We start from the raw sequence: 27,774 nt of genomic DNA on the forward strand, positions 1-27,774 counted from the left end.
AAATTAAGCTATCAATAAAAGTTTTACTGTTGGACTAAAACCACACAATTTCATTTCGGAGTTTAGTAAAATCAAGGCTAGAGAAAAAAATTAAGATTCTATGTTTTTGAAAGATCACAAACTGTAGTTGCAAATTGCAGATTTAGAATTTGAACCAATTCTCAAATCTTTCACCATAAATCACACCTGATTGAAATACTCCTGATATATTATAACTGAAATTTTTTTAAAGATTTATTTGAGAGAGAGCACCCGCACGAGCACAAGCAGGAGCAGAGGGAGAGGGAGAGAGAATCTCAAGCAGACTCTGCCCTGAGCTAGGAGCCCCACTCCGGGCTCCATCTTAGGACCCTTGGGGATCCGGTCCCTGAAATCACAACCTACCCTGAATTAACCCACTGGGCCACCCAGGTGCCCCTAACTCTTGAAATTTTAAAAGACTGGTATGAATTATGAGCTGGCAAAACTTTCTGGCAACAGATGGATTCTTCTCCCCGTACAGATTATCTTTTCTCCCCTCATTTAAATTTATAGGAAACTTGTGGTAAAAATAGTAAAGCTCAACAAGCACAAAACATATATCACATGAGTAGCATTTATTTCTCCAGTTGGTTAGCTTTTGTTCTTAGACGCGGGGAGGCAGCTGTTCTTGTGGTCATTGTTAGAAAAGCAGAACTAAAGCAACGAGAGGAAAGGGCAGCAGCGTTGGGAGCAGGCAGTGAGCTGGAGGGCTTAAACTCGGGGATGGGTGGGAGGATTTTTGTTGCTGCCGGGAGAAAAACGGGGGTGGCAACACCAGTGTGAAGTAAAAGGCTTTCTGGGAGGACAGCAGCGCGGAGAGCAGGCCTGGTTAGCTGCCCGGTGGCAGGCGTGTCCGGTACAGGCCGGTGAGCCGCTCCGGCTGCGGAGGCTGCAGGCTGGGGGCGGGGGAAGCTGAGGCTAGGTCAACGAAGGGCAAAGGAAGCCGGACACTGACGCAGTTCGCCTCCCGATTCCGGCTTTCAGGCCTGTAGTGAGAAACCGAGTCCCCATCCGAAGCCGGTCTCCAAGCCGCCTCATTACCCCACAACCTTCCCAAGCACTTCCGGTAAGAAGCCCGGCACCCGCAGCCCAGACCCCGCAGAGCAGCGCGCAGGCGCTTCGGTACTCGGCGGAGGCTGCGGACGCGGAGGGAGGGGGTGTGTGAGCCGTAGGAAAGCCTCTTCTGCGCCTGCGCTCTCTGCTCTTCCCCCTCCCCTCCCCAACAGGTCGGGGGGGAAAACAAACCCTGAGCCGACGTAGCGCACCCCCGGGGCTCCCGGCCGGGGTCGCCCTTCGCTCCTCTGCTTGACGTCGCATCGAGTCCCCAGAGAGCTCCTCAGGGGTGTGGGGAGGTAAGAGCCCCCATTAACAGGCAACTTGGCCTCTCCTCACCCCTGCTGCACTCTTGGAGGGGGCGGGGTGGCCGCTGGACCCGCCGACCTGGGCGCAGGGTCTGGCCCTCCTTTTTCTCCAGGGACCGAGCCTGGGCCCCCGACTTGTTCTCTTTCCGAGCCCCCAGAATTGGACTGGGAATCACGATCCTCAAACCTCGAGTCTCCTCGGTAGAGCTTGGAGGGCCGGAACCGGCAGGGAGGGCAATCTCGGCGGCTTTTTGCCGGGTCCCACCCACCCGGGCCGCCTCGAGTGCCCCGAGTGCTCCGGGCTGCCGGGGAGCGCCCCGGGGGCCGCGGCGGGCACGGAGAAGCGCCCCCAGGGCTGCCTGTCCCGCCAGGGGAGGGGCTGTGCCTGCCTGAGGGGACTGTAGTTCCCGCGGAGAGATAGTTTCTGCGCTGGGAGGACTTGGCTCCAGCAGAATCTGTCATCACCGCCCTTGCTCTTTCGTAAACCCCATTCTGGCACCGATGCATTTTCTCATCATTTTGGACAGAAGGATGCGGTGGTGTTGCTTTTCTCTATCTTTTCTCTATCTTTTCTCTGGTACCTCTGAAAAATTCTAAAAGATGACCTAACTTTTAAACTACTAACTTAACGTGTACTAAGTGATTGCAAATTATTCCAGACTGAGTGTTCTTGTTAGTTTGGTATGGAAATCAGTCCATACATGTGATAAGTTCATCTTTTTCATTTAACAAAATAGGAAATTGGTTGGTCGATTTAGGTTCCTTAAATTAATTATTTTAAGCTCGTTGTCTTCTGAATCGGCAGAAGTGTAATGGTTTGATCCAGGGAAACTATATATAATTTTTCACCCAATTTCTCTCCCTTTTTTTTTTTCTCTCCGGTGGATATTAAACTGCATGCTTAGTGTCAGAAAGAAAATCTTAAATATAATAAAGATTAAGAAAATATAATAAGCCATAATTCCACCATTTAAAGATAATCGCAGTTAATATTTTGACTTTTTACCTTCCAGTCTTTTTTCTCGTGGCATTTTCTTAATTATGATGATGAGATATTATATAGAGTTGGATTGCCTGCTTTCCTTGCTTAAATTTAAGTGTTTCCTCATGTTTTAAAAAATCTTCATAAGTATAACTTTATGATGTTTGATTATACAAGTAAGGCACGAGCAAAATATCTTTTGAAACAGTTACATGACAGATAAAGCTCCGTTCCCATTTAATTAATCCCAGTGTTACATAATATGATGGTATCACAGTTTTTTAACCCAGTGGGGTCTCAGGATCCCTTTACAAACTTAACAATTATTGAGGACTAAAAGAGTTTTTCTCTAATGCAATATATTTAGTATTTTAGAAATTAAAACTCAGAAAATTTCTAAAAATTATGCATTAAAAACCCTTCACATGTTGAATTAAATATTTTTGAAAAATATATTTTCTTTAAAAAATTTAGTGAGAAGGGTGGCATTGTTTTTTATTTTTGCAGATCACTAGTGTCTCACTTTATAGAAGGCAGCTGGATTCTCATATTTGCTTCTCCCTTCAATCTGGTGTGCTATCTTGTACACTAAAGCACATTAAGAAAATCCAGCCTTGTATAGATAAGTGTTTGGAAAAGGAAAGACCCCACTGACCCCCTAAAAAGTTCTTGGGTCTTCCAGGGGTTTTCAGACTAGTTTGAGAAAGATGATTTAACTATTCTTGTATTGATGCGCTGTTAGGTTCTTTGAAATTTTGCACTATTACAAACATTGCAAGTTGAAAGCTCTTGATAATTGTGTGTGTGTGTGTGTGTGTGTGTGTGTGTGTCCCCGCCCCCCCCCCCCCCCCCCCGCCAAGTGCTAATGTTTCTTTAGAAGTAGAATTACTTTGGATGCCTGGGTAATTTTCTTTTGTGTCATAATGTTGGTGTTTAGATGGTTTCAATTAATGATTTAGTGAAATATCTTTGCATGTTTTCAGTTGCTTTGGATTTTCTTAAATTTTTAAAACGGAGAATTGTTACATCAAACGGAATCTCTTTGGGACTGTTGATACATGTTGTCACATTGTTCTTCTGAGAGGGTATACCAGTTTACTTCCTATCAGCAGTATCTGAGATGCTCTTTTTGTCATACCCTTACAAACACTGACCACTTTTATTAAAAAAAATTGTGGGGGTGGCTGACTGGCTCAGTTGGTAGATTGTGCGACTTTTGATCGTGAGTGTGAGCCTCATGTTGGGTGTGAGATTGCTAAAAAGAAAAATTGTGTTCTGATTCAGTAGGCAACAAATGGTAAGTGTTCTACTTCATATTACGTTGATAGTACAGATGGTACTGTGAATATTTTTTCATAATTTTATTAGTTGTTTGTATTAGTTGCCAATTTATAGTCCAGTGTCAATGTATTTTTCTAACAGATTTTTATTATCTTTTTTTTTCATTATTAACAGTTTGGTGTTGGCCCTCCATATTTTTCTTCTGTACCTTTGCTAATACTTTTTTTTTTAAACAACTTATTTGTAAAAATGGGTTTGTACTGTGCATGATGTTTTGCAGTTTGATTTTTTGTCATTTAACATTACGTATTGGCTATTTTCCTATAGAAGTACATATAACTCTGGGCAGAGTTTTCTCCAGAGGGGCTTTAGGAACATTAATTGTGATCTTTAGTTATCTGATGTCAGGCTCCTGTCCTCTATATTCTCTTCCTAGGTGATCTCATCCATTAACAGGTATGTGCTGCCAATTCCCAAATCTTTTACCTATCTCAGACTTCTTTCCTGCATTCCAGATCCTTGTATTCAACTGCCTATTGGACATCTCCCCCAGGATGTTCTCAAGGTACTGCAAACAACAGTCCAAATGTGAACTCATGTTTTCCCTCAGTCCTGCTCTTCTCTGTATCGCCTGTCATGGTTGATGGTCCCACCGTCTGCCCAGTTACCCATGATGGAAACCTGGCAGCAATCCTAGCTTTTTCTCCCTTTCACTCTCCAGAATTTCCCATTCTTTAGCCACTATTTTCTATCAATCTCCTTTCCATCTGCTCTGTCCTGTGTCAGTTCAGGCCCTCATCATCTCTCATCTGAACCATTTTAGGAGTCTCCTTACTATTGGTTTTGTTGGTTTTCTGGTTAATCTGTGTTGCTGCCACTTTTTTTTTAATCATGAAGACATTTTTTAAAACCATTTTTTGTAAAGTAAATATTGTAAATATTTGATTGTAAATCTGAGAGTACATAAATGGTCAGGTGAGTAAAAATATTACCTAAATGAAATAGGTTATCATACATACACATAAACTTCTTGGGAATAGGGAGTATATCTTATATTCCTTTTGTGTCTTCTTACTGTATGTGCTAGATTATTGGCACAGTAAGTACATCTTAGTTGAATGAAATGGAAAGTATGTGCAGCTTCAAATTTCATGTTAAAAGGTTTCATGTACAGTATCTGTATTATATCTTACATAAATTGTTGGATTCTATTATTATTTATCTTACCTTTTCTATACCTTTTTAGGCACCTCAAATGACAGAATGCTTAGTAGTACAGTGTGCTATATAGAGATAACTCTATAAATAGATATTTCATGAATTCCATACTTTTTAAGAAAAATTGTTTTTTTTCTGATGAGAGACTATTTCTAGACCTTCTAATTCCTATGCTTTATGTTTTTAATAAGTTCTATATTCAGAGTTCCTTTACTACTTTTTGCTATTAAATTTGTAATGTAATGTTAATGTTTATCGAAGGGATACTTGTACATAATTTAAAGAGTAAAATAAGACTACAAGACTTAAAATGAAAAGCAATAATCTTTTGCCCCAGTCCTCTCTCCTGAATCCCACCCTGCAAAAGCAGCCTTTTTCAATCAGTGTTCCTCATCTAGAACATAAATTGCGTTACTATTTCCTTAATTCCCTCCTGGATGGTTTAAAACTAGTAATACTTAAGAAACATAGGAAAGAAGGTAATTCATTACATAAGGTGGATGCCTTAGGGCATTAAGGCTTCATTCTCTTATAGAACCTTGCTGAGAAACGCACTTGCAGAGTGACTAGACTATTCAGCTCTTTATTTTTTTGTTCAACTCTTTTTCACCTCTAGGTTTTTTAAATAACCTGCTTACTTATACAGCTATCTCCCCATCCTACCACAGTTTTAGATATTATTTACCAATTTCCTATCACAGAAGATGAGAGTTTAGGTTTGTTACACAAGCCTCCACCTTTGAACACTGTACTTTTCCTCACCTCTTATCTGCAGATTAGTTCTATGTTAATTTTTAGTTAAATCATTATTTAGTGTTTACATCATTTAAGTATGTGCATAATATGTACAGGTGACCAGGTATATTGTGCTATTTCTTTGTTATATAATTTTTTGTTTTTTTCCTAGCATTTGTAATTACCTTAGTTTTTTTTTTTTAAGATTTTATTTATTTATTTGTCAGATTGAGAGAGCACACAAGCAGGGGGAGAAGCAGGCTCCCTGCTGAGCAAGGAGTCTGATGTTGGACTCGATCCCAGATCCCTGGGATCATGACCTGAGCCAAAGGCAGACACTTAACTGACTGAGCCACCCAGGCGCCCCTACCTTAGTTCTTCTATATATCTACCTTTTATGTATCTTTATGAATGTATGTTATATCTTTTTAATGTATCTTTTAAAATGTATATATTTTAAGATTTTATTTAAGTAATCTCTATCCCCAACATGAGGCTCAAACCTACAACCCAGAGATGAAGAGCTAGCTGCACCCTCCACTTAATGAGCCAGCCAGGCACCCTGTCCTTTATATCTTTAATTTATTAACAACCCTTCAGACAAGATATGTAAATCTCCTTTTGGTAGATTTAAAATGTCTGTTGTTTGTTTTGCAACATCTTTCCGGTAATTGCCTGTCACCCTGCATCCATCTTCATGCATTGCTCTCTAGGCCTGTTGCTGCACAGCTTTCTTTGAGGTGTGTCCTTGTATGATCATCTGTGCATTGCATTTGTCTCTCCCTGTGTTGAATAGCCTGTTTCTGACTTCAGCCCTTCCTCTTTCTTGTTGTCTCCCTCATGTTGATAGAGTACATATTCTAGTGGGCCCCTGAGAAAGACTGAAGGGGAGGCAACATTTCTGGATTCTTGCCTGTCTAAACATATTTTTTAAAATTCTTCTCTCAAATGTGATTGATAGCTTAGCTAAATATAGAATTCTGGGTTGTAAATAATTTACTTTTAGAATTTTGGAGGCATGGTTGCATTGTTTTCTACCTTCTAGTGTTGCTACTGAGAAGTCCAATGACAGCTATGATAACCAGTCCTTTGTATGTGACCTGCTATTGCTCTCTGGAAGCTTTTATATTTATTCACTAAGTCTGTAATAAGCTTATTTTTTGTGGCAGGCATTGCTCAAGATACTTTGAATATATTGGTGAACAAAAATACAAGATATCTACCCTCATGAAGCGTAATTTCTTGGAGGGGGGAGTTGTTCCAGATGGTAAACAATATAATAAATACATTATATGAAAAGTTAGAAGGTTGTGAAGTAAACGAATGCCTTAGAATAGAGAAAAAGGAGAGCAGGATGGGATGGGGTGGCCAGGAGTGTAGGGGAAAGGTGTGGGATGCAGTTACAGCCTGAAATGGGTTGATCTTTCTGTAAACCACTCTGGTATTCTGAAATTTCACAATGATGTGGCTTGATAAGGATTTTTCATTCATTGTGTTAGGCCCTGACTGGGCCCTTTCTACCTGGAGATCATATCCTTCAGTTCTGAGGTATTTTATTTGACAGTTTCTTCCTACACTTTTTTTCTGGACTTGTTATTTGAATATCGGACCTCTTTAGATTAAATTTCTAATCTTTCCTCTTACTTTCTTTCCCTTTCTTTTTGTTTTACTTTCTAGGATATTTTCTCAAGTTTATTTTCCAGTGCCTTCACTTCATTAAAAAAAAAAATCTTTTTATTTTAGAGCGGTTTTAGATTTATAAGATTATTGGGAAGATAGTCCAGAGAGTTCCCATTAACCCCATACCTATTATTACATCTTACATTAATATGGTACACATCATGATTAATGAACCAGTATTGATATATTAGGATTAACCAAAGTCCATACTTTATTCACATTTCTTCAAATTTTCCCTAATATGTTCTGATCTAGGAGTCCATCCAGGATACCACATTACCCTGATTAGTCTTTTTTTTTTTTTTAAAGATTTTATTTGGGGAGAGAGAATGAGCAGGGAGGAGGGTCCAAGGGAGAAGCAGGCTCCCCGCGGAGCAGGGGGCCCGATACGGGACTGGATCCCAGGACCCTGGGACCATGACCTGAGCCAAAAGGTAGACGCTCAACCGACTGAGCCACCCAGGCGCCCTACCCTGATTTAGTCTTGTCTCCTTTGGTTCCTCTTGGTTGTGACAGTTTCTCAGATGTTCTGTTTTTTATCTTCTTGAGAGTTTTGAGAATTCTAGTACACTATTTAGTAGAATGTCAGTTGTGATTTTTCTGATATTTTTCTCATAATTAGATTGAGGTAATGTGTTTTAGGAAGAAGACAACAGAGATAAAGTGCCATTGTCATCACATCATATCAAGGGTACATACTATCAACATGACTTACCACTGTTGATGTTTTCTTTGATCCACTGGCTTGAGGTAGAGTTTGGCAGGTTTCTCCACTGTGAAGTTATTTTTTCTCCCTTTCTATACTGTACTCTTAAGAAGAAAGTATGTACAGCACACTTACGGAGCAGGGAGTTATGTTCCACTTCCCCGAGAGCAAAGTATCTATGCAAATTATTCAGAATTTTTCTGTGTGAGAGATTTGTCTTGTTCCCTATTTATTTATTTATCTCAATATGAACTCATTTTTTTAATGCTTTGGTTTATAAGCCAGTACTGGTTTATATATTTTATTGTTCAGATTGTTCCAGCTTTGGCCTTTGGGAGCTCTTTCAGTTGACTTCTGTATCCTTTTAACATACCTCCTTCATTGTGTGTATACATCCATGCACGCATGTGTACATGCACTTTATTTCTGGGATTACAAGATGCTCCATGCTCATCTTGTATATTTTCTGCCTCAAAATGGAGCCTTGGTTCCTTTTGTTGGAGAAACCATGCTCTGGGTGCTAAGTATGATTGTTGCCCCTGGGATGTCTTGCTTCTAGGCCCTCTCTGCTAACACAGCAAGGGATACACGTGTTTATACTAATATCTATAAATATTTCACATAAAAAATTAGCACAGATGTGTAACCATCTCTATCCGTATTAAGCTACCCATGAGTATATACCGATGTCTCCAATTCAAATCCATTACCATATGGATCATTTTAGCTTCCTTCCCTTTTGCTTATCTAACCTTCCCTTCCAACAGTAAGAAACCTGGCTCCCATCATCAGCCATCCATTTACTTCTTAATTCTAGTTCAATCCAGTATACATGTATAATGGTTTCAGAATTGTTAACCCATACCCCCATGGGAAACAGTTTATCAACTAGAGCACAATGCTTGTGTTCCTTTTGCCTTCAGCCTTACAGACTCACTCATTTCCAAAGGTAGCACTGTATTTCTCCACCCCTTTCAGTAAGGTTGTTTTATATATTTGTAATAAATGTAGCCTCTTTTTTCACATTCTGCATTCCATTCTGAGATCACCCAACCTTCTAAATAATTTTTTAAAATTTGCATACACTGAGGTTTATTCTTTGTGCGATAACCTGACAAATGCTTTTAATGTCTTGTATTCACCACTATAATACCATACGAAATAGTTTCACCACCCTAAAAAAATCCCCTGTGCTTTACCTGTTAATCTATCCCCTACCCTAAACCGCCAGCAATCACTTATGTGTTTACTCTCTTTGTAGTATTGCCTTTTCCAGAATGTCATACAATTAGAATGGTATGGTATGTAGATGTTTTTTGTTTTGGGGTGTTTTTTTGTTTGTTTTTTTAGATAGATAGTGAGTGAGCAGCTGGGGGAGGACTGAGGGAATCTTAAGCAGGCTTCACGCCCAGCACAGTGCCCAATGCAGGGCTCAGTGTCATGACACTGAGATCACGACCTGAGCCGAAATTAAGAGTCAGATGCTTAACTGACTGAGCCACTCAGGTGTCCCATGTACAGTGAGTAGATTTAAAAAAAAAATTTTTTTTTAAAGATTTTAATTTGAGAGAGAGAGAGCATAAGCAGGGGGGTGGGAGAAGGGGCAGAGGGAGAAGGAGAAGCAGACTCTCTGCTGAGCAGGGAGCCCAACTTGGGGCTTGATTCCAGGACCCTGAGATCATGACCTGAGCCGAAGGCAGACGCTTAACCTACTGAGTCACCCAGGTGCCCCCAGTGTGTAGATTTTTAAAGATGGGCTGCTTTTAGCTAGCAATACATATTTAAGACTCATCCATGCCTTTCTGTGGCTCTGTTAGCTCATTTCTTTATATCACTGAATAGTATTCCATTGAATGAATGTATCACAGTTTATTTGTCCATTCACTTACTGAAGGTCATTTTGAATACTTCCATATTTTGGCCCTTATAAATAAGGCTGTTATAAACATTCACATTTAAGTTCATGTGTGGACATAAATCTTTAAATCAGTGGGGTAAATATGTAGTAGTATGATTGCTGTAGTAGTATGTAGTAGTAGTAAGACTATAGTTTTGTAAGAGACAAACTGTTTTCCAAAGTGGGTGTACCATTTTGCATTCCCACCAGGAGTAAATAGAGTTCCTGCTGATCCACACCCTTGCAGCATCTGATATTGTCAGTTGTTTGGATTTTAGCCATTGTAATTGATATAAAATGGTATCTCATTGTTTTAATCTGTAGTCCCTAAAGACAAATGATGTTGAGCATTTCATCATATGTTTATTTGCTAACTGTGTATCTTCTTTGGTGAGGTGTCTGTTTGGAACTTTTGCCCATTTAATTGGATTGTTGGTTTTCTAATTATTTAACGTTAGGAGTTTTTTGTAGACTTTGGATACAAGTCCTTTATCAGATATGTGTTTTGCAAATATTATTTTCCAGGATGTGGCTTGTCCTCTCATTCTCTTACAGTGTTCTTTTCAGAACAGATGTTTTTAATTTTAATAAGATCCAGTTTAATCATTTTTTTCATGGATCATGCCATTGTTATATTTAAAAACTCATCACCAAACCCAAGGTTATGTAGATTTTCTCTTATGTTTTCCTCAAGAAGTGTTATAATATTGCATTTTACATTTAGATCTGTTATCCATTTTAAATACATTTAGGTCTATTATCCATTTTAAAAACATTCAGGTGTAAGGTTTGTATCTAGTTTCATGTTTTTGCATAGGAATGTCCAGTTTTCTCAGCACCACTTGTTGAAAAGACTAGCCTTTCTCTTTTGAATTGCCTTTGCCCCTTTGTCAAAGATACATTGACTATATTTGTGTGGGTCTATTTCCAGGCTCTCTATTCTTTTCCATTGATCTATATGTCTGTTCTTTTGCCAGTACTCTAGTACCTTGATTATTGTAGCCTTCTAAGTCTTAAAATCAGAAAGAGTGAGTTGTCCCAATTTGTTCTTTTTCAGCATTATTCTGTGTCCTCTTTTTTTCCATATACCCTTCAGAATTCTGAGTTTCCTGAGTCCTACAAAATAGCTTGCTGGCATCTTGATTGGGTTTGCATTGAGAACTGACATCTTAACAATATTGAGTCTACCTATCCCTGAAAATGGAATATATCTCCATTTATTTAGATCTTCTTTGATTTTTTTAATCAGTATTTTGTAGCTTTCCACATATAGGTCCTGTATATATTTTATTAAATTTATACCTAAGTATTTAATTTTTTCAGGTGCTATCATAAATGGCATTTTTAAAATTCCAAATTCCAGTTGTTCTTTGCTCATATATAGGAATGCATTTGATTTTTGTTTATTAACCTTGTATCCTACGTCCATGCTGTATTCACTACTCTATTTCGAGAGGTTAGTGTTTGGGGATTTTCTACATTGAAAATCATGTCATTGCAAATAGAGACAGTTTTATTTCTTCTTTTCCAAATGGTGTACTTTTTATTCACCTTTCTTCTTGCACTAGGAGGGTTTTCAGTACTATGTTGAAAAGGAGTTGTGAGATACCTTTCCTTGATCCCAGTCTTTGGTGGGAAGGCGTCCAGTTTCTCATCATAATGTATGTTAGCTGTAGGTATTTTGTAAATATTCTTCATCAAATTGAAAAAGTTCCCCTCTGCTCATAATTTGCTTAGAGTTTTTATCATGAGTAGGTATTGGGTTTTGTCAGATGCTTTTTTTTTTTTTTGCATCAATCGATATGATTATATGATAATTCTTTAACCTGTTGATATGGTAGATTATATTGATTAATTTTCAGAGGTTGAACCAACCTTGCATACCTGGATAAATCCCACTTGGTTGTCATGTATAATTCTTTTTATACATTGTTGGATTCTACTTGCGAATATTTTGTTGAGGATTTTTATGTTTGTGTTCATGAGCAGTATTGGTTTGTAGTTTGCTTTTCTTGTAATGTCTTTATTTGGTTTTGGTATTAGAGTAATGCTAGTCTTATAAAGTGAATTAGGAAGGGTTCCCTCTGCTTCCTTTTTCTGAAAGAAATTATGAAATATCATTTCTTCCTTCCTTAAATGTTTGGTAAAATTCATCAGTGAAGCCACCTGGATCTGGTGATTTGTTCTGTGGAAGGTTACTAATCATTGATTCCATTTCATTAATACAGGGCTGTTTGGGTTATCTGTTTCTTCTTGTGTGAGTTTTGGTAGCTTTTGTCTTCTAAGGAACTGGTTCATTTCATCTGATTATCAAGTTTTTGGGCATAGAGTTGTTAATAATATTCCTTTATTTTCCTTTAGTGTCCATAGCATCCAGTTATATTCCCCCTTTCTTTCTGATATTGGTGATTTGTGTTTCTCTCTTTTCTTGATTAGCCTAGTTTATTAATTTTACTGATTTTTTTTTTCAAAGAAGAGTTTTTGGTTTCAGTGTTTTTTTTTTTCTGTTTGTCTATTGTTTTCCTGTTTTTAATCTTATTGGTTTCTGTTCTATTCTTTGTCATCTTTGCTTCTACTTGTTTTGCTCTTCTTGCTCTCCTTTTTCTAGTTTCCCAAGGGAGAAGCTTAGATGATTGACTTTTAGATCTTTCTTTTTTTAACCTGTGCACTTAAGTTATAAATGCCCCTCTAAGCACTGCTTTCACTGCATCCAACAAGCTTCACTTGAATTTGAGATTTTTGCTATCACTTTCCATGATGACTTTTTCCCCCTCCATATGTTCTTTATTTATGGCTTCCCATTTCTGTGTCATAGTTGCATTGTTACTTTTCTGAGAATATTAATTAGTTTATTTGAAGTTTTCTTCTGTTTCCTGCATTGTCCCTTTCTCCAAGTTCCTTCTGTTTGTTTTAATGTCTTTTTGTGTACTATTGTATATGTATGGTATAACCACGATTTAAAGATGGAAATAAAAGAAGTAATGTGCTTTGTTAAATTAGGATGACATACCACTGTTACTGAAGATTGTTCTGAAGTTTACCTGTTGCCAGCATAATTATTGTTCCTTTTAAGATGACCTTTTCCTAAGGGTGCTCAACCTTTGAAGTACCAAAGTTTCACTATAGAGTGGCCACTTTTGAATTTCTCATTTAAATTGCTTGGTATAATGAATTACCTGTATTTGTTGTGTTTTTCATCAATTCTAGAAAAATTCCTAGCATTATCTTTTCAAGCAAACTTGTTTCATGCTCTCTATCTTCTGTATGTGACTCCATTCTCATGTTGGATGATTTCTGCCATCCATGTCTCTTAACCTGTTATATTTTCCTCTTTCCTGTCTCTCTGGGCTGCATTTTAGGTTATTTCTTCAGTTAGGTTTTCCAGTTCATTCAGTTCTTTCTTAGCTGTGTCTAATCTGTTTAACTCATCTATAAAGTATCCTTGTTTTTTTTCTGGACCTCAAGTGTTTTCAGTTCATGGCAACTATCTTGTAAAACCCTCTCATTTGTTCATTGTTTTTTATTCCTCACTTCCTACTCTATTCCTCACCCCAGGCAACTGTTCAGATATGCTTCGTAATGTATATCTTTTTGTTTGTATGTATATATTGCAAAATTTGTGTTTGTGTTTTACAAAAGTAACAGTATGGAACAGATTGGAAATTTTTTTTTTTTAAAGATCTTTCACTAAAGACAGTGTGAGGAACATTGCTGTAGAGTGTTCCACTTTCTGGGTTTAGCTGGTTGCTTTGTTTTGATATCACCTAACTTGTCCCTCTATGCCTGAATTTCCTGTAAATATGCAGTTCTAAAAGCTTGATTAGATTCAGGTTCAGTTTTTCTGGGCAGGAATACATTATATGTGATGTTGTATCTTCTACACCAGGCACATAATGTTTGGTTCTTCCACATATATTAATGGTGAAATTGATCAGTGGAAGTCAGATGTGTTTGCCTGTTCCCACCATTATAAAGTTACCCTCCAACCTTTCATCTAACACTTTTAGAATATATTGATAACCATTGCCTAGTCTGTTAATTGCATTAAGAATTTCCAAGAGATAATTAATAAAATTTTAATAATAAAAAATTTTAATAATCCATCTGTGTTTATTAATTGGAATTCTTATCTAAAAAAACTTTCCCTCAGCAGCTACTTTATTATTCTAAAGTACATTTTGTAAATAAAGGGGAGGATAAATTATTGGCTCTTTTCCCTCAACGTATCAACTTTCAGAGTAACGAGTTTGTGCCCTGGCAGCCCTCTAATGAGTGGTGGTGTTTTTGTTTTTAGTATCATTATGATCTCTTGGTTTTTTATCTATTTGATTTGTGTTCAGTCCTTTGCAGCCTTCATTCATTTGATGTTTGGTTGTCCCATTTAAGACAGTAGGAGCCCCGCCTTCAACTAGGCTCCTCTGTCCTTTTGATTTTATCCCTTTAGTTACCGATAGATTCCTTTAAGGAGTCTCAGGCTCATTTGTGGAGTTCTTGAGACAGATCAGAGGTTTATCTACTTTATTCATAAAACTAACCTTTTTGTACCTCTCTTGTATGTTCATTTTCTATTTCTTTAACTCCTGCTCTCAGCTTATTAGTCTTTAATCTTCTGTTCTGAATATAAGCATCTAAAGCTCTAAGCATTTGAAGTACCACTTCTGCTGAATCCCACAAGTGTTTGTATGAAGTATTTTTACTTGTATGTAGTATATTTTATATTATTGTATTATATATTTATATTTGGTATATGGTACTTACAACTATTTTTAGCTTTCAATTATGAATTCTTCTTTGTCTTATGTAACTTAAGTAACATGAGTTACTTAGATAAGTCTTAAAATTTACAGTAGTGTATGTATGTATGTAATGTTGTTAGAGTTGGTTTTCATGTCATTTTGTATATAAGGAGGCAATTTCCCCAACTAAATTGTAGATTCCTCAAGGCAATTTATTTGTGTCTTTTTCCTGACTATGTTTCTTGGTATTCAGTAGATGGCATTATATTTATATGTTAGAGAATTAAATGAACTATCATAACTTTTTATTTTCTAGGCATATAAGGATTAAACTCTGAATAAGTCTACAAGTAGGATGGACAGTTATTTTAAAGCAGCAGTCAGTGACTTGGACAAACTCCTTGATGATTTTGAACAGAATCCAGGTTTGTTGGTTTTTAATTTTTGCTACTAATGGAATTTTTAAGTGTCTGTGATTCAGTTATCCCAGATATAGAGTACTCTTAGCAAAATTTAGTTTCAGTTTTGGTCACATGGTTATATTGTGTAAGTTCACATTTCATTATAATATACTAGTCTATTCTTATACCGAATAGAACCAATAGCCAGAAATAGAAGTAAGGAAACTAGAAGTTTTCTCTACAGATACAAATTTAACTAAAAGAAAGACCTTTAAAATGAACATGAGCCAGCTAAAAGCAACTTGAAAACTTTACATAAATTGGTATTTCATTAATATGAGAGACGTTTCATTATCAGCTGATAATGAAGACGAGGAAACTAGAGAGAGAGACCCAAGAAGTTATATTGTTTTTCAGCTCCTCCTCAGTCTGGTTTTTATAATGCAACTGAGTTATTTTAGGTGGAATTTCTATCACATTGTAACATCTACACTGAAAAGTAAAAACCCTAAGTAGTTTAAATCTAAATAAAAATACTTTTGGAGGTTATCATTTTGTAAGAGAGTAGCCTATTTCTGATCTAAACAAAAGTTTAGTTAGTTTAGGAGTCTTAAAAAACATATTTGTGATAATTTTGCTTTGGCTTCCTGAATAACATTATATCTCTATTTTAACTAGATGAACAGGATTATCTCCAGGATGAGCAAAAAACATTTGATTCTAACCACTGTTCAGTTTCTTCAGAGTTGGCTTCCTCACAACTGACTTCACTGCTACCAAAGGATCAACAGTGCATTAATTGTTGTACCTCATCAGAAGCATGCTGTGAAACAAATCAGATTTCCCTGAACAAAATGCTTGAGGAACTAACTTCCATACAAAATGAAAAAAATGTAACAGGACTTGATCTCCTTTCTTCTTTGGATGGTGGCACTTCACATGAAATCCAGCCTCTCTATATGGGACGATGTAGTAAACCTGTCTGTGATCTGATAAGCGACATGGGTAACTTAGTTCATGTAACTAATAGTGAAGAAGATATTAAACAGTTATTGCCAGGTGATTTTAAGTCTAGGGCAGATTCTTTGATTGGATTGGATTTATCTTCAGTGTCAGAAACTCTTTGTGCTTCTTCAACAGACCGTGGTAATAATACTGTCAGAGAGGAACAGAATGATGTCAACTCTGAATTACAAAACAGAGAAATTAGTGGAGTTGAAGAATTGGTTATAAAAGTAGATACAACACCTTCAGATTCATGTAATTACAGTGTAAAAGAGAATTTAAAGGATAAAAAGATCTCTAATCAGTTAGAACCAGTTGTTGATTTTAACATGCCATCTGCTTTGACTCAACAAAGTTCCGAAATGTTTGATGCCAAAGAAAGCCTACAACACAAGGACCAGCCATGTGAGTTACTGAAAGCCGATAAATGTTTGGTAAAAGAGGAAGTAGATGTGGCAGTCATAGCTGCCACAGAATGTTTAGAAGAAGGAGACCACACAAGTGCTTTGCCTTGCAGTTTTCCAAAAAATGAAGATTTGTACTTAAATAATTCAAATGCAAAAGATGAAAGTTTCAAATTACCTGACTTTTCCTTTCAGGAAGATAGAACTGCTATAGTTATAAAACAAACTGCAAAAGAAGGCTCAAGAGATGTAGATCTTAAAGATAATCAAGATGTAATTCAAGATTCCTCTCCAAATCCACATGTTTCAGGTGAAGAGATGTACTCCTCACTGACCTGTCTTCCAGTACCTGGGTCTTTGTGTGGATCATTAATTGAAAGTAAAGTGCATGGTGATTCTTTACCACAGAATGAACATATAGATAATATACAAGATGCAGTGCCAGCACATGAAGAAATACAGAAGAGCGTTATTCTGGGTGGGGAACCATGGGAGGAGACTGATCTTTTGAAACAAGAAAAATGTAAAAACATAATTGAACAGGTTGGAAATAGAAAGGTAGAGTCCAACCAAATGGTAATCAGAGTTGAGTCTTTGGATCATCCTGGTAACACAAACTCTTCTATAGCTACAGAATCTCAGATGGAGCTTTCTGGTGCTAATGCCCCAATGTTTCCTGATCATTGTGAAGGTCTCTCTTTTTCAAGCAATGATATTGATGGGCAAGACTTAGATTACTTTAATATTGATGAGGGCATGAAAAGTGGTACACTAATTAGTGATGCTGAACTTGATGCCTTTCTGACTGAACAGTATCTTCAGACTAGTAACATAAAATCATTTGAAGAAAGTGTAAATGACTCAAAATCTCAAATGAATCAGATAGACACGAAAGGCCTAGATGATGGGAGCATCAATAATATGTATTTCAATGCTGAAACAGGTGCTACTGGAGAAAGTCCTGGCATTAATATGATTTGTGAAACAGTTGATAAACAGAATGCAACAGAAAATGGTGGCCTTTCTTTAGGGGAAGAAAGTACAATTCCAGTTGAACAAGGGTTATCTAACAGTAAATCTGAGATTATGAATGAATTATCAGTCTCTGATATTAACAATCAGTCTGTTCATGTTGGAGGGGCCAGACCAAAGCAGTTGTTTAGCATTCCATCAAGACCAAGGGGTTCAAAGGAACCAAATAAACCAGATGTTCCAAATATGCCTGAAAGTGAGCCCAGCATAGCAAATACGATTGTTCCAACCACTTGTACTACCGATTCTACAATAGATCCTCAGGTTAGCTTCAACTCTAATTACATTGATATAGAAAGTAATTTTGAAGGTGGATCCACTTTTGTAACTGTGAATGAAGAATCTGTACCTGTAAACACTTGCAAAGAAGGCCTGGTTTTGGGCCAGAAACAACCTACTTGGGTTCCTGATTCAGAAGCTCCAAACTGTATGAACTGCCAAGTCAAATTTACTTTTACGAAACGGCGACACCACTGCCGAGCATGTGGGAAAGTAAGTTTAAAAATCTTTGTCTTTTATTCTTTCGAGACATTTTAAGTGAAAGTGAAATTTAATGTGACAGAAAATCTGATTAATAGATAATTAAAAGTTTTGGATAGTTTAAAATCATTTTTCACTTACATGGAAATATATAAGGCACTGTCATTTTATAGATTGCTTGAGGGTGAATAAATGTCACCTTGTCATGAGTATGATGTACTGGGAAATGAGGAATGCTAATTACTAGTTTTTGTGAAATCTAAGAATATGTCTTTATCCCTCTAACATTAACACATGAGATGTCCCAAATTCAGTAATATACCCCTGTATCATTGAATTAATTTCAAGACCACTCTGCAGTTAGTGTTATAGTCTATATCTAAGGAAACATTGGGGAGTGGGAAGCAAATTGGCTGCCACAAGGTTCAGAATGCTGAAGCTGACCTTGTTTGCATTCTGACTGCCTTGTCTATAAACTCTAAGGGTTGCCTAGAGAAATAACATTGCATTTTTTATTCAGCAATTTTTAGTATTATGTTGGTCTCAGATCAGCCCTCTTCTCTTTTAGAAAAATAATAACATTCTGCTTTTAAAAGTTTTAAATAAAGGACCACAGAAAACTTTTTAATTATAAACCTATTCATTAAAGAAAATTTTTGTTCTTTTCCAATTAGCAGAATTGATTTAGAGGAATTCTCCTTGTCAGAGATATGATTTTAAATTGCAGAAACCTCATTGAAGTAAAACAGATAGAGTCATTTTAATAACTGCCTGTGATTATAATGATTAGAAAAATTATTTATATAATCAGAAAAATGGTGTTTGGTTAATTAGATTTTTGGCTCCTCTCCCCCTGCCTTCCATAGGTATAAATGTGCTTGACACAAAACCAAATTTGATATTTTATTCTTTATAGGTATTTTGTGGTGTCTGTTGTAATAGGAAGTGTAAACTGCAATATCTAGAAAAGGAAGCAAGAGTATGTGTAGTCTGCTTTGAGACTATTAGTAAAGGTGAGTATTAACCTGACATATTTTCTTCCAGTAATTGAATATATCTTAAAAACAATTGGATTGTGACAAAGATAAACTTCTTTATTTTCTTAAGGCGAGGACCTAGTGTTGACTTATCTGGCTTAGGTGGGACATCCCACGGCTTGGTTTCTCTTCTTTTTGTTCTACTCTCACAATTAATACTACCAGTCTGGAAAGGAAGCATTCAGTTTCTGGAGTGGCAATTCATTAACTTTTAACAGGTACCAAGTCCCTAAATGCTGCATTTCATCTGCCTATTTGTTTTGTCATCATCATTGTCATCTTTATCATCCTAATCTAAACATTTATAGAATACTTAACAATAAGTAGAATTCAGTGTTATAAATTAATAGCATAAGGCAAGATAATAGTTCCCACCTTTTTGGAAAATACACCCTAAGATGGGAATACAAAATAAGGTAATAATATTTATGATTTTATAGATAAGTTCGTAGGACTGTCACAGTATTGGCACATTTTTGTCTCATATATTTTTTTCCCTTCTCAATTTTAGAATTTTGTTTGTATGTATTTCCCATTGTTTCTGGCTCCCTAGCTTAGCTACTACCATTATCAGCAATTATCTTGGTGGTCTTATTTGTGTTCTCACAGAGTGTGTGTGTGTATGTGCATTGTATTGTGTGCTTTTTTTTTTTCCCCTCAAATACACATTTGCTCTTTTGAGTACTTCTTGGCATTTTCCCAAAGATTTGTTCACAGTTTAATTCCCAGCAAATAGTACTTGGGACTTTTCAATACTCGACCTGTATACTAGCTCAGGTATTGCTTCCTGTTAGCCAGGAGAATAAATACCTGATAATAATTTGTTTTTCTCTTTTGAATGAAGATAACTTTTTTCAGCAATTCTCCAAAAAGCTCTGATGTGAGTCTATTAGCCTGAGGTAAGCTGCTTTTCTCTCTGCTGTTGACCTCTGCTCTGGAAGATAATAGAGTGTAAACTTTTTATATTTCCATCTTACCACCATTGTTTATGAAGAGGTTAGTTTAAGACTCTATAGTTGTTTTGTTTTTTCCTGTGCTATTTCAGTAGCCTAGAAGCCTGCTGGAGCTGTTAGCAAGACAACCTGCTGGAATTCAGAAATATGAGAGCAAGTTCCCATAATAATCCTCTCTCCCCACTTGAAAAATAAATAGCCATGAAGATCTGAAACATTTGAGTTAACAGGTCAGATTTTTGGGTGAACATTAAAACATTTTGATGGTAAGGTTCCAGGAGAGGAGAAGATACAGTCATTAAAGAGACTCAATAGGATGTTGAGATCATGCTTTGGTTTATCAAAGAAAATACCTTGAAATGAATATGGTGATCTAGTTATCTGTTTTATTTATAGTGTTATGATATAGCAGGTATTTGCACTTATGGTTCTGTTTTTTTTATAAAACTTTTTTTTTTTTTTTTTTATTCATGAGAGACAGAGAGAGAGAGAGAGAGAGGCAGAGGAAGAAGCAGGCTCCCAAGGAGCAGGGAGCCTGATGCGGGACTCGATCCCAGGACCCTGGGATCATGACCTGAGCCGAAGGCAGACACTTAACCATCTGAGCCACCCAGGTGCTCTGCACTTATGGTTCTGTTTAACACTAATTTATATACCACAAAAAAACAAATACAAGTTATTTTAATATCAGCCTTAGGGTTGAAGATGGTAGAAGTGATCATTTAAAATAATGTTATTAGGGGCGCCTGGGTGGCTCAGTCGTTAAGCGTCTGCCTTCGGCTCGGGTCATGATCCCAGAGTCCTGGGATTGAGCCCCACATTTGGCTCCCTGCTCAGCAGGAAGCCTGCTTCTCCCTCTCCCACTCCCCCTGCTTGTGTTCCCTCTCTCGCTGTGTCTCTCTCTGTCAAATAAATAAGTAAAATCTCAAAAAAAAAATAAAATAATGTTATTAAATAAGATGAGAAAGATGGCACAAGGGTTGTAAGACAAATTCCATGAAGGATTAAAAAAATAGTTTAATTAGAGATTATAGATAATGAGGAAGTTGTGCTGAGACTGTGTAAGTTTCAGGGAAGCCTGCATGTGAGTGCCATTAGGTAGATTTGGGGCAAGTTGGACATTACTCAAAACCTGGAGTAAGATATATGGATTTTATTTGGTGAGTTGAAGCCATTTCATGAGAGTGCTATCATTCAGTGGCACTTAAGGAGGATTACTTTAGCAGTGGCGACATTTAGAGTAGATTGGTTTGGAGAAATGAGGGGAGAGCTACCAGTGCTGTTCCATGTCATTTGGATGAAACATCATTCAGCAATATTCAAGCAGTTTTTTGCATTTTGGAGCTCCAGTTGTGAAGAGAATACACTCCTGTTCTCATGGAGTTTATTATTTCATGGAGCTTAGGAATGTGGGCAGAGGTGGACAGTAAGCGAAGAGAATATCAGATGGTGATAATATCCTAAATTAAAGTAAGAGAGTGTAAGAGGGATAGATAGTAACAGATTGGTGGCAAGAGGTAGTTTTTTTTAAAGATTTTATTTATTTATTTGACAGAGAGAGATAGTGAGAGCAGGAACACAAGCAGGGGGAGTGGGAGAGGGAGGAGCAGGCCTCCCGCCGAGCAGGGAGCCTGATATGAGGCTCCATCTCAGGACCCTGGGATCATGACCTGAGCTGAAGGCAGATGCTTAATTGACTGAGCCACCCAGGCGCCCCAAGAGGTAGTATTTTTTAATGGTAGGTAGAGTTAGGCTTTATGATAATCTGACATGTGGGCAGAGACTTGGAAGTGAGAGAATAAAGCTATGTGAGTATTTATAGGAAGAACAGTCCAAGTGGAGAGAACAGTAAGAGCAAAGTCTACACTAGGAGAGTGCTTGCTTGACTTGTTGAAGAACCAGGAAGCCTGGATGGCTGGATCATAATGAACAAGTGGGATAGTAGTGAGAGATGAGGTCAGAGAGAGAGCTAAGTAGGAAGGCAGAGGAGGTAGGGCTATAGACTATGTAGGGTTTTGTGAACCACTGTAAAAACTGAAATCTTCACTCCACTTGGGAAGCCATTAAAAGATTTTAAACAGAGGAATGATGTGATAGGATTTATGTCTTAAAGGAATCACCCTGAACTGTGTTGAAAATATACTATAGGGGTACAAGGATAAAAACAGAGACAGTCATATTAAATAAAGTCATATTTTCTTTAGTAGATAAACATATGCCAAATATAATATTGAAATAACTAATTGGTAGCTTATATTGAAGTAGAGTGCTGCCAACTGGAGTAAGGACATTATCTTTGCCAAGTGCCACATCTCTTTCTTGCTTACCCATTGATTTCTTTCTCCTCACAACTTGAAAAATAGATAATTTATAATAATTTACTTTGAAGTTCAAAAGTATTTTAATATTTTAATATTTGTTCCCCTTTCTAGCTCAGGCGTTTGAAAGGATGATGAGTCCAACTGGTTCTAATCTTAAATCTAATCATTCTGATGAAAGTGCCACAATGCAGCCTCTTCAGGAGACTCAAACATCCAGTATACCTTCACCTACAACTTTACCGATCTCAGCACTTAAACAACCAAATGTTGAAGGTAACTAGAGAAAAAATGCTGTGTCTTAGACTAAAGATAATTTTTTAATGGAATTTCTAGTTTGATAAGGTTTAGTGAGGAGAGAGAGACTAGATATCAGAGGAATTCGGTACAGGGAACTGGTATATGTGTGTTAGAAGGTTGGAAGAGCAAAAGGGGCATGCTCAAGTGACTCAGAGATTACTAACTACAGGAAGCAACCATTGTTCCTAGGGTTGGAGTAATGAAAGGTGAAAGGCAGTATTCTAGAACTCAGTTCAGGAGTACTAAGAAGTGTTTGGTTCTCAGACCTGGGATTCAGGGTGTGACTGGTGTTGTGATTTCTGGGAGAATACCAAATAGCAAATGCTGGAACCATCAGGGGGCTTCATAGGATTGGTGTTCAGTGAATGAAGGAGTATTCCAGGCTTGATGGTCGGAGTACTGCAAATCACAGGGCATGCACCTATATCCGGTGGTACTGCTGCTGCAAGGATCCTGGCAGGAACGAGAAACAGAATTCTTTCTCTTCCCACCTTCCAGTCTCCCACCAATGCTACCGGCAGAACGTGACCAGAGCCAACCAGCAAGGGGGTCTGGGAGTTGCACTTCCCAGACTGCAGCCTGGCATCAAAGAGCACCTTATGGAAGGGTGGGCTTGGGTTTGAGAGACAATAGGTAAATAACTGGCATATCTCCCTTTCTTTAAAAATCTGTTTTTAAATGTATATTTTACCACAATAAATGTTTTTTAAAATCTATTTACAAATTTTTGGATTCTCTGTTCTTTTTTATAATCTGTTGTAGTTTAGGACCTTGAGTAAAGCCTGTGTACATTTTTTTTTTTTTAAGATTTATTTATTTTAGAGAGTGAGAGAGTGAGCAAGCAGGGGCTGGGGCAGAGGGAGAGAGAGAATCCTGAAGCAGATGCCCTGCTGAGTGTGGAGCCCAAAGTGGGCTCGATCTCAGGAACCCGAGATTATGACCTGAGCCAAAACCAAGAGTTGGCTGCTTAAGTGACTGAGCCACCCAGGTGCCCCAAGCCTGTGTACATTTTTAAATACAAAATATTAGTCTCTAACTTGCTAGAAAATCAATGTAAATGTCAGCTAAAAACAAATTCAGATACTTCTGATAATTACTTTGGATTCAGTTTATCTCTTAATATAGCTATTTTCTATTTGTCATTATAACCTAGATAAGGAGATCAGCATATATGGTTGTATGTTACAGCTCTAAAATGAATAAATATGCTTTAAAAATATTTACATGTTCTCTTATATTGACATCCTAAATTACTAAATTATAAAAGTGTTGTAAATATATGGATACCTTATTTAGTATGTCTACCCATACTGCAAAAATTGTATGTAATTCCAATTTTATATTATGTTCTGGAAGGTAGATGTTGATCCTTTGATTTTTATATTGTCATAAAGCCATCTGACAGCTATTTTCATAACCTTCCGCTGTGGATGCTTTGTAACAAAAGAAAATACATATTTATGCTGATATCTAGTTATTTCCTCCAAATTTGGGAGGAAAATATTAATAAAGTTCAATATCCACATTATAAGAATAAAAATATGCTTCTCTTATTAAGTACATTAAAAATAAGAAATGACCTATTTTAAGTAAAGAATTTTAAGAAAATGACCTCTGATGCACAGTGATCCTGTTTCCTTTTTTAGACTTTTTATACTTCTTTCTGTTCTTCCCCTGTTTTTCTTTGCTTATCTGTCATGCTCCGGTCTACATTTTTCCACCTTGTGCGTCAGTCTTTAAATTTATTCATTCTTCACTCACTACTAAGTAATACAGGCTTTAAATTTGCCCCCACTGTCTTAAAGATATAACCTCTCCTGTCCACTCTTTTTCTGAGTATATGATTCCTAGGGTTACTCCTGCCTTTGTATAAATTAGGAAAAGACTTCCATTCCAGCTAGATGAATCACAAAAGGCCACTTCTCTAGGCCTTTGCAGCCCTGAGAAGGCAGGTCTTGCCAGTGGATAGCAAAAAGGTTTTGAAAACATTTCCCACTTGATTTAGTATTAAATCATTGCAATATACCAAATTCAAGTGCTTTACTTTTTAAACTGATTCTAGGATTATGCTCCAAAGAACAGAAGAGAGTATGGTTTGCAGATGGTATACTGCCCAATGGTGAAGTTGCAGATACAGCAAAATTATCATCTGGAAGTAAAAGATGTTCTGAAGACATGAGTCCTCTCTTACCTGATATGCCCTTGGTAAGGAATCTAAAGAATGACTTCTTAATTTAATAACATTTTATTTTAAATATATTTCGTAGTGTGATTATTAGAGTACTTTTTTTTAAAATGCTGTGAGCTTCCTAAAATGACAAACATGATGTAGTGAATATATTTTAGATTTTATCTTTTTTAATGTCAGTTTAAGGTAATGATTCTTAAACTTACTGGTCTCAGGACCCCTTTATGCTCTTAGAAGTTACTGAGAACTTCAAAGAACTATAGATTATGTGGGTTATACCTAGTGATAATTACTGTATTAAAATTAAAATTGTGTGGGGCGCCTAGGTGGCTTAGTCGGTTGAGTGTCCAAGTCTTGATCTCAGCTCAGGTCTTAATCTCAGGGTCATGAGTTCAAGGCCCACATTGGGCTCCATGCTGGGCATGAGCCTACTTTAAAAATAAATAAATTTGGGATGCCTGGGTGGCTCAGTCGGTTAAGTGTCTGCCTTCAGCTCGGGTCATGATCCCAGGGTCCTGGGATCAAGTCCTGTATCGGGTTTCTTGCTCAGCAGGGAGCCTGCTTCTCCCCCTGCCTGCTACTCTCCCTGCTCATGTGTTCTCTCTCTCTCTCAATTTGAGAAATAAATAAAATCTTAAAAAAAATAAAATAAGTAAATTTATTTAATTAAAATTGTGGAAAAAATTTAAAATTAATTTAAAAATTTGTAGTAATAGAAATAATATTTTTATGAGATATTTTAAAACAAAGTTTAGTGAGAGGAATAACACTGTTTTACATTTTTGCAAAATTCTTTGATGTCTGGCTTAATAAAAGACAAATTCTCACATCTGCTTCTATACTCAGTCTGTTATGATATGTTGTTTTTGGTTAAATTATATGAAGAAAATCCTAGGACCTCACTGACTCCCTGCAAGGGTCTTGGGGACCTCAGAGAACCCTGACCCACATTTTAAGAACCCCTGGTATAGGGAAATAGAACTGAGATTTAGTAATTTAATTTAGACTAATATTTGTTTAATGATTTCCAAACATCCAGCAAAGTATTGGACAATGTTATTTATGTTTGCAGTTACACAAATGTGCTAGGTGTTAAATAAAAGATACATAATACAGAATTCCAGCCAACTAAGAACTTTCATTGTAAAGTAGCAAAATATTCATAGAAGCTAGTATTCATATATTTAATAGGAATGCTTTTATTCAGTAAACAGATACTTATTGAGCATCTACTCAATAGTGCCAGTTACCTGGTTTATCCTGTGTGTATATATTAGACAAGATCAGAAGTATCCTGCTCTGTTTCACATACCATATAAATGTATGCTGTTTGTCAGGGTTCATGAGCTAGAATTTACAAATAGCCCTAATTACCACAAGCACCTACCCTCAATTGATATTTTAACAAAATGAAAGTTCTAAACAGCCTAATAAGTTTTACTTGAGTTCATAAATGCTTCTCATTTAATACTAACTCAGGTTTGGCCAGTTTAAAAAGAAAGGGGCTTTATTGAAGCTGGTTTGAAGTGTTTATTAGTGGTTACTATTGAGGAATACACCTGCCACTCAGCTTCCTAACCATTCTCCTTCCTGCCTTCCCTCTGATCTGTCCCTTGCTACCTTTCCCCACTCAAGGCTTTTGGGCTGTTGTCAGGAGAGTTTGGTTAAACTAAGTTTGCTTACTGTGTGATATGGTACAGGTTACTGAAGTTCTTGCCTCCTTTTTCTAGTCTATAAAATTAAAGTCATTAATACCTACCCAAGTATATGATACGGTAAAGCTAAACCTTACTCTTCTGAATTTAAAGGAGTAAAATGGTACTGTTTCTTGGCATATTTGGCTTTTGAAGAGTTTCTGAGCCCATTTTGGTTTTATTTATTCTTATTAAAAAGGTATCTTTGGCTATAGAGATCAACATTTCACAGTTGAATAGAGAATATGAACTGATGGTTTTGGTTTTTTTTTTTAATTCCATATTTTACAGACAGTAAACACAGTGGATCATGCCCATTCTACAGTGGAGAAAGCAAACAGTGAGATAGGAGATATTACAAGAAATGAGATAATTCGGAGTCCTATTTCTCAGGTTCCATCTGTGGAAAAACTACCTATAAACACAGGAACTGAGGGGTTACCTACTTCTTGTTCTTTTACACTAAATGATGATGTTTTTGCAGAAGTTGAGGGACCATCTAGTCCTACTGATGTCTTAGTTCACAGCAATTTACCTGTTGCTAGTACTTCAGATTATAGGTTACTGTGTGGTATTGACAAGAATGTTTGCAGTAAGATTAGTCTTCTACCTAATGATGAGGACAGTTTGCCCCCTCTTCTGGTTGCATCTGGAGAAAAGGGATCAGGTAGGATAATAGTTATTTAAATTTTAAAAAGAAGGTTTTCTTTGTTTTTTGAAAGAATGTACTGGTGAATTTTGTGATGTATGAAATGCATTTTTTTTTTAAGCTGAGACAATTTGATTGAAATATGAACTATAGCTTGGTATCTTTAGTTTACAAAAAGTCTTGTTATGTGAAACCAAATTCTAAAAATATCTGAACTTTTGAGTTGAATGAATATGACTCATTTATCTCATCTTGAGTCCCTAATTTAGAATGAGGAAAACGTTTAATTTGACAGGGAAACTCATACACTTTTAATCCTGAAAATACTCCCATTGTGTTAGAGTTTTAACTCTATCATTTTTTTCTCAGCCTCCCCCCTCCATACCATTTTAAAGGTGTAAAGTGCCTAAAGAAGAGAGTATTGGATTGGACAGCAAACCTAGGAATTTTAGTTTCTCATCTGCTACTTAATACACCTATGACTTGAAGCATGTTATTTAATCTCTCTGGGCTTCAGTTTCCTATGTAAAAGATGAGAACCTATTTGATCTCTAAGGTCCTTTCCAAGCTGGAGATTCTGTGGCTAGCTCCCACCTCAGAGTAGTTCCCTAAGGATAGATACATCCTTGTCACCCCAGGCATTATGCTGCATCCTGCAACCTGAAATGATTGTGTTCTGTGCATGATAATATAGGG

General features: G+C 36.9%; 1 protein-coding gene across 5 annotated transcripts in view; it reads left to right on the top strand.

Annotated features, from left to right (window-relative positions):
• Positions 1-762: 762 nt before the first annotated feature.
• ZFYVE16 (zinc finger FYVE-type containing 16) overlaps positions 763-27,774 on the top strand; it is a 47,872-nt gene continuing 20,860 nt past the window's right edge. For 2 of the 5 annotated variants that reach the window (XM_028114480.2, XM_028114483.2), the window contains exons 1-7: positions 1,245-1,373; positions 14,934-15,042; positions 15,697-17,951; positions 18,856-18,952; positions 22,362-22,523; positions 24,610-24,752; positions 26,721-27,096. In XM_028114480.2, the coding sequence (XP_027970281.1) occupies positions 14,973-15,042; positions 15,697-17,951; positions 18,856-18,952; positions 22,362-22,523; positions 24,610-24,752; positions 26,721-27,096 (3,103 nt within the window). In that variant the 5' untranslated portion in view covers positions 1,245-1,373; positions 14,934-14,972. Of the gene's footprint in view, positions 1,088-1,244; positions 1,374-4,160; positions 4,211-14,933; positions 15,043-15,696; positions 17,952-18,855; positions 18,964-22,361; positions 22,524-24,609; positions 24,753-26,720; positions 27,097-27,774 lie in introns of those variants that run through there. The other 3 variants (XM_028114481.2, XM_028114482.2, XM_088023364.1) reach the window with 3 other exon arrangements.

This window comes from Eumetopias jubatus, unplaced genomic scaffold, assembly GCF_037043125.1.
Source record: "Eumetopias jubatus isolate StellerSeaLion01/CBP00866 unplaced genomic scaffold, mEumJub1_p1.0 scaffold_5, whole genome shotgun sequence".
In the NCBI taxonomy this organism is placed as follows: domain Eukaryota; kingdom Metazoa; phylum Chordata; class Mammalia; order Carnivora; family Otariidae; genus Eumetopias; species Eumetopias jubatus.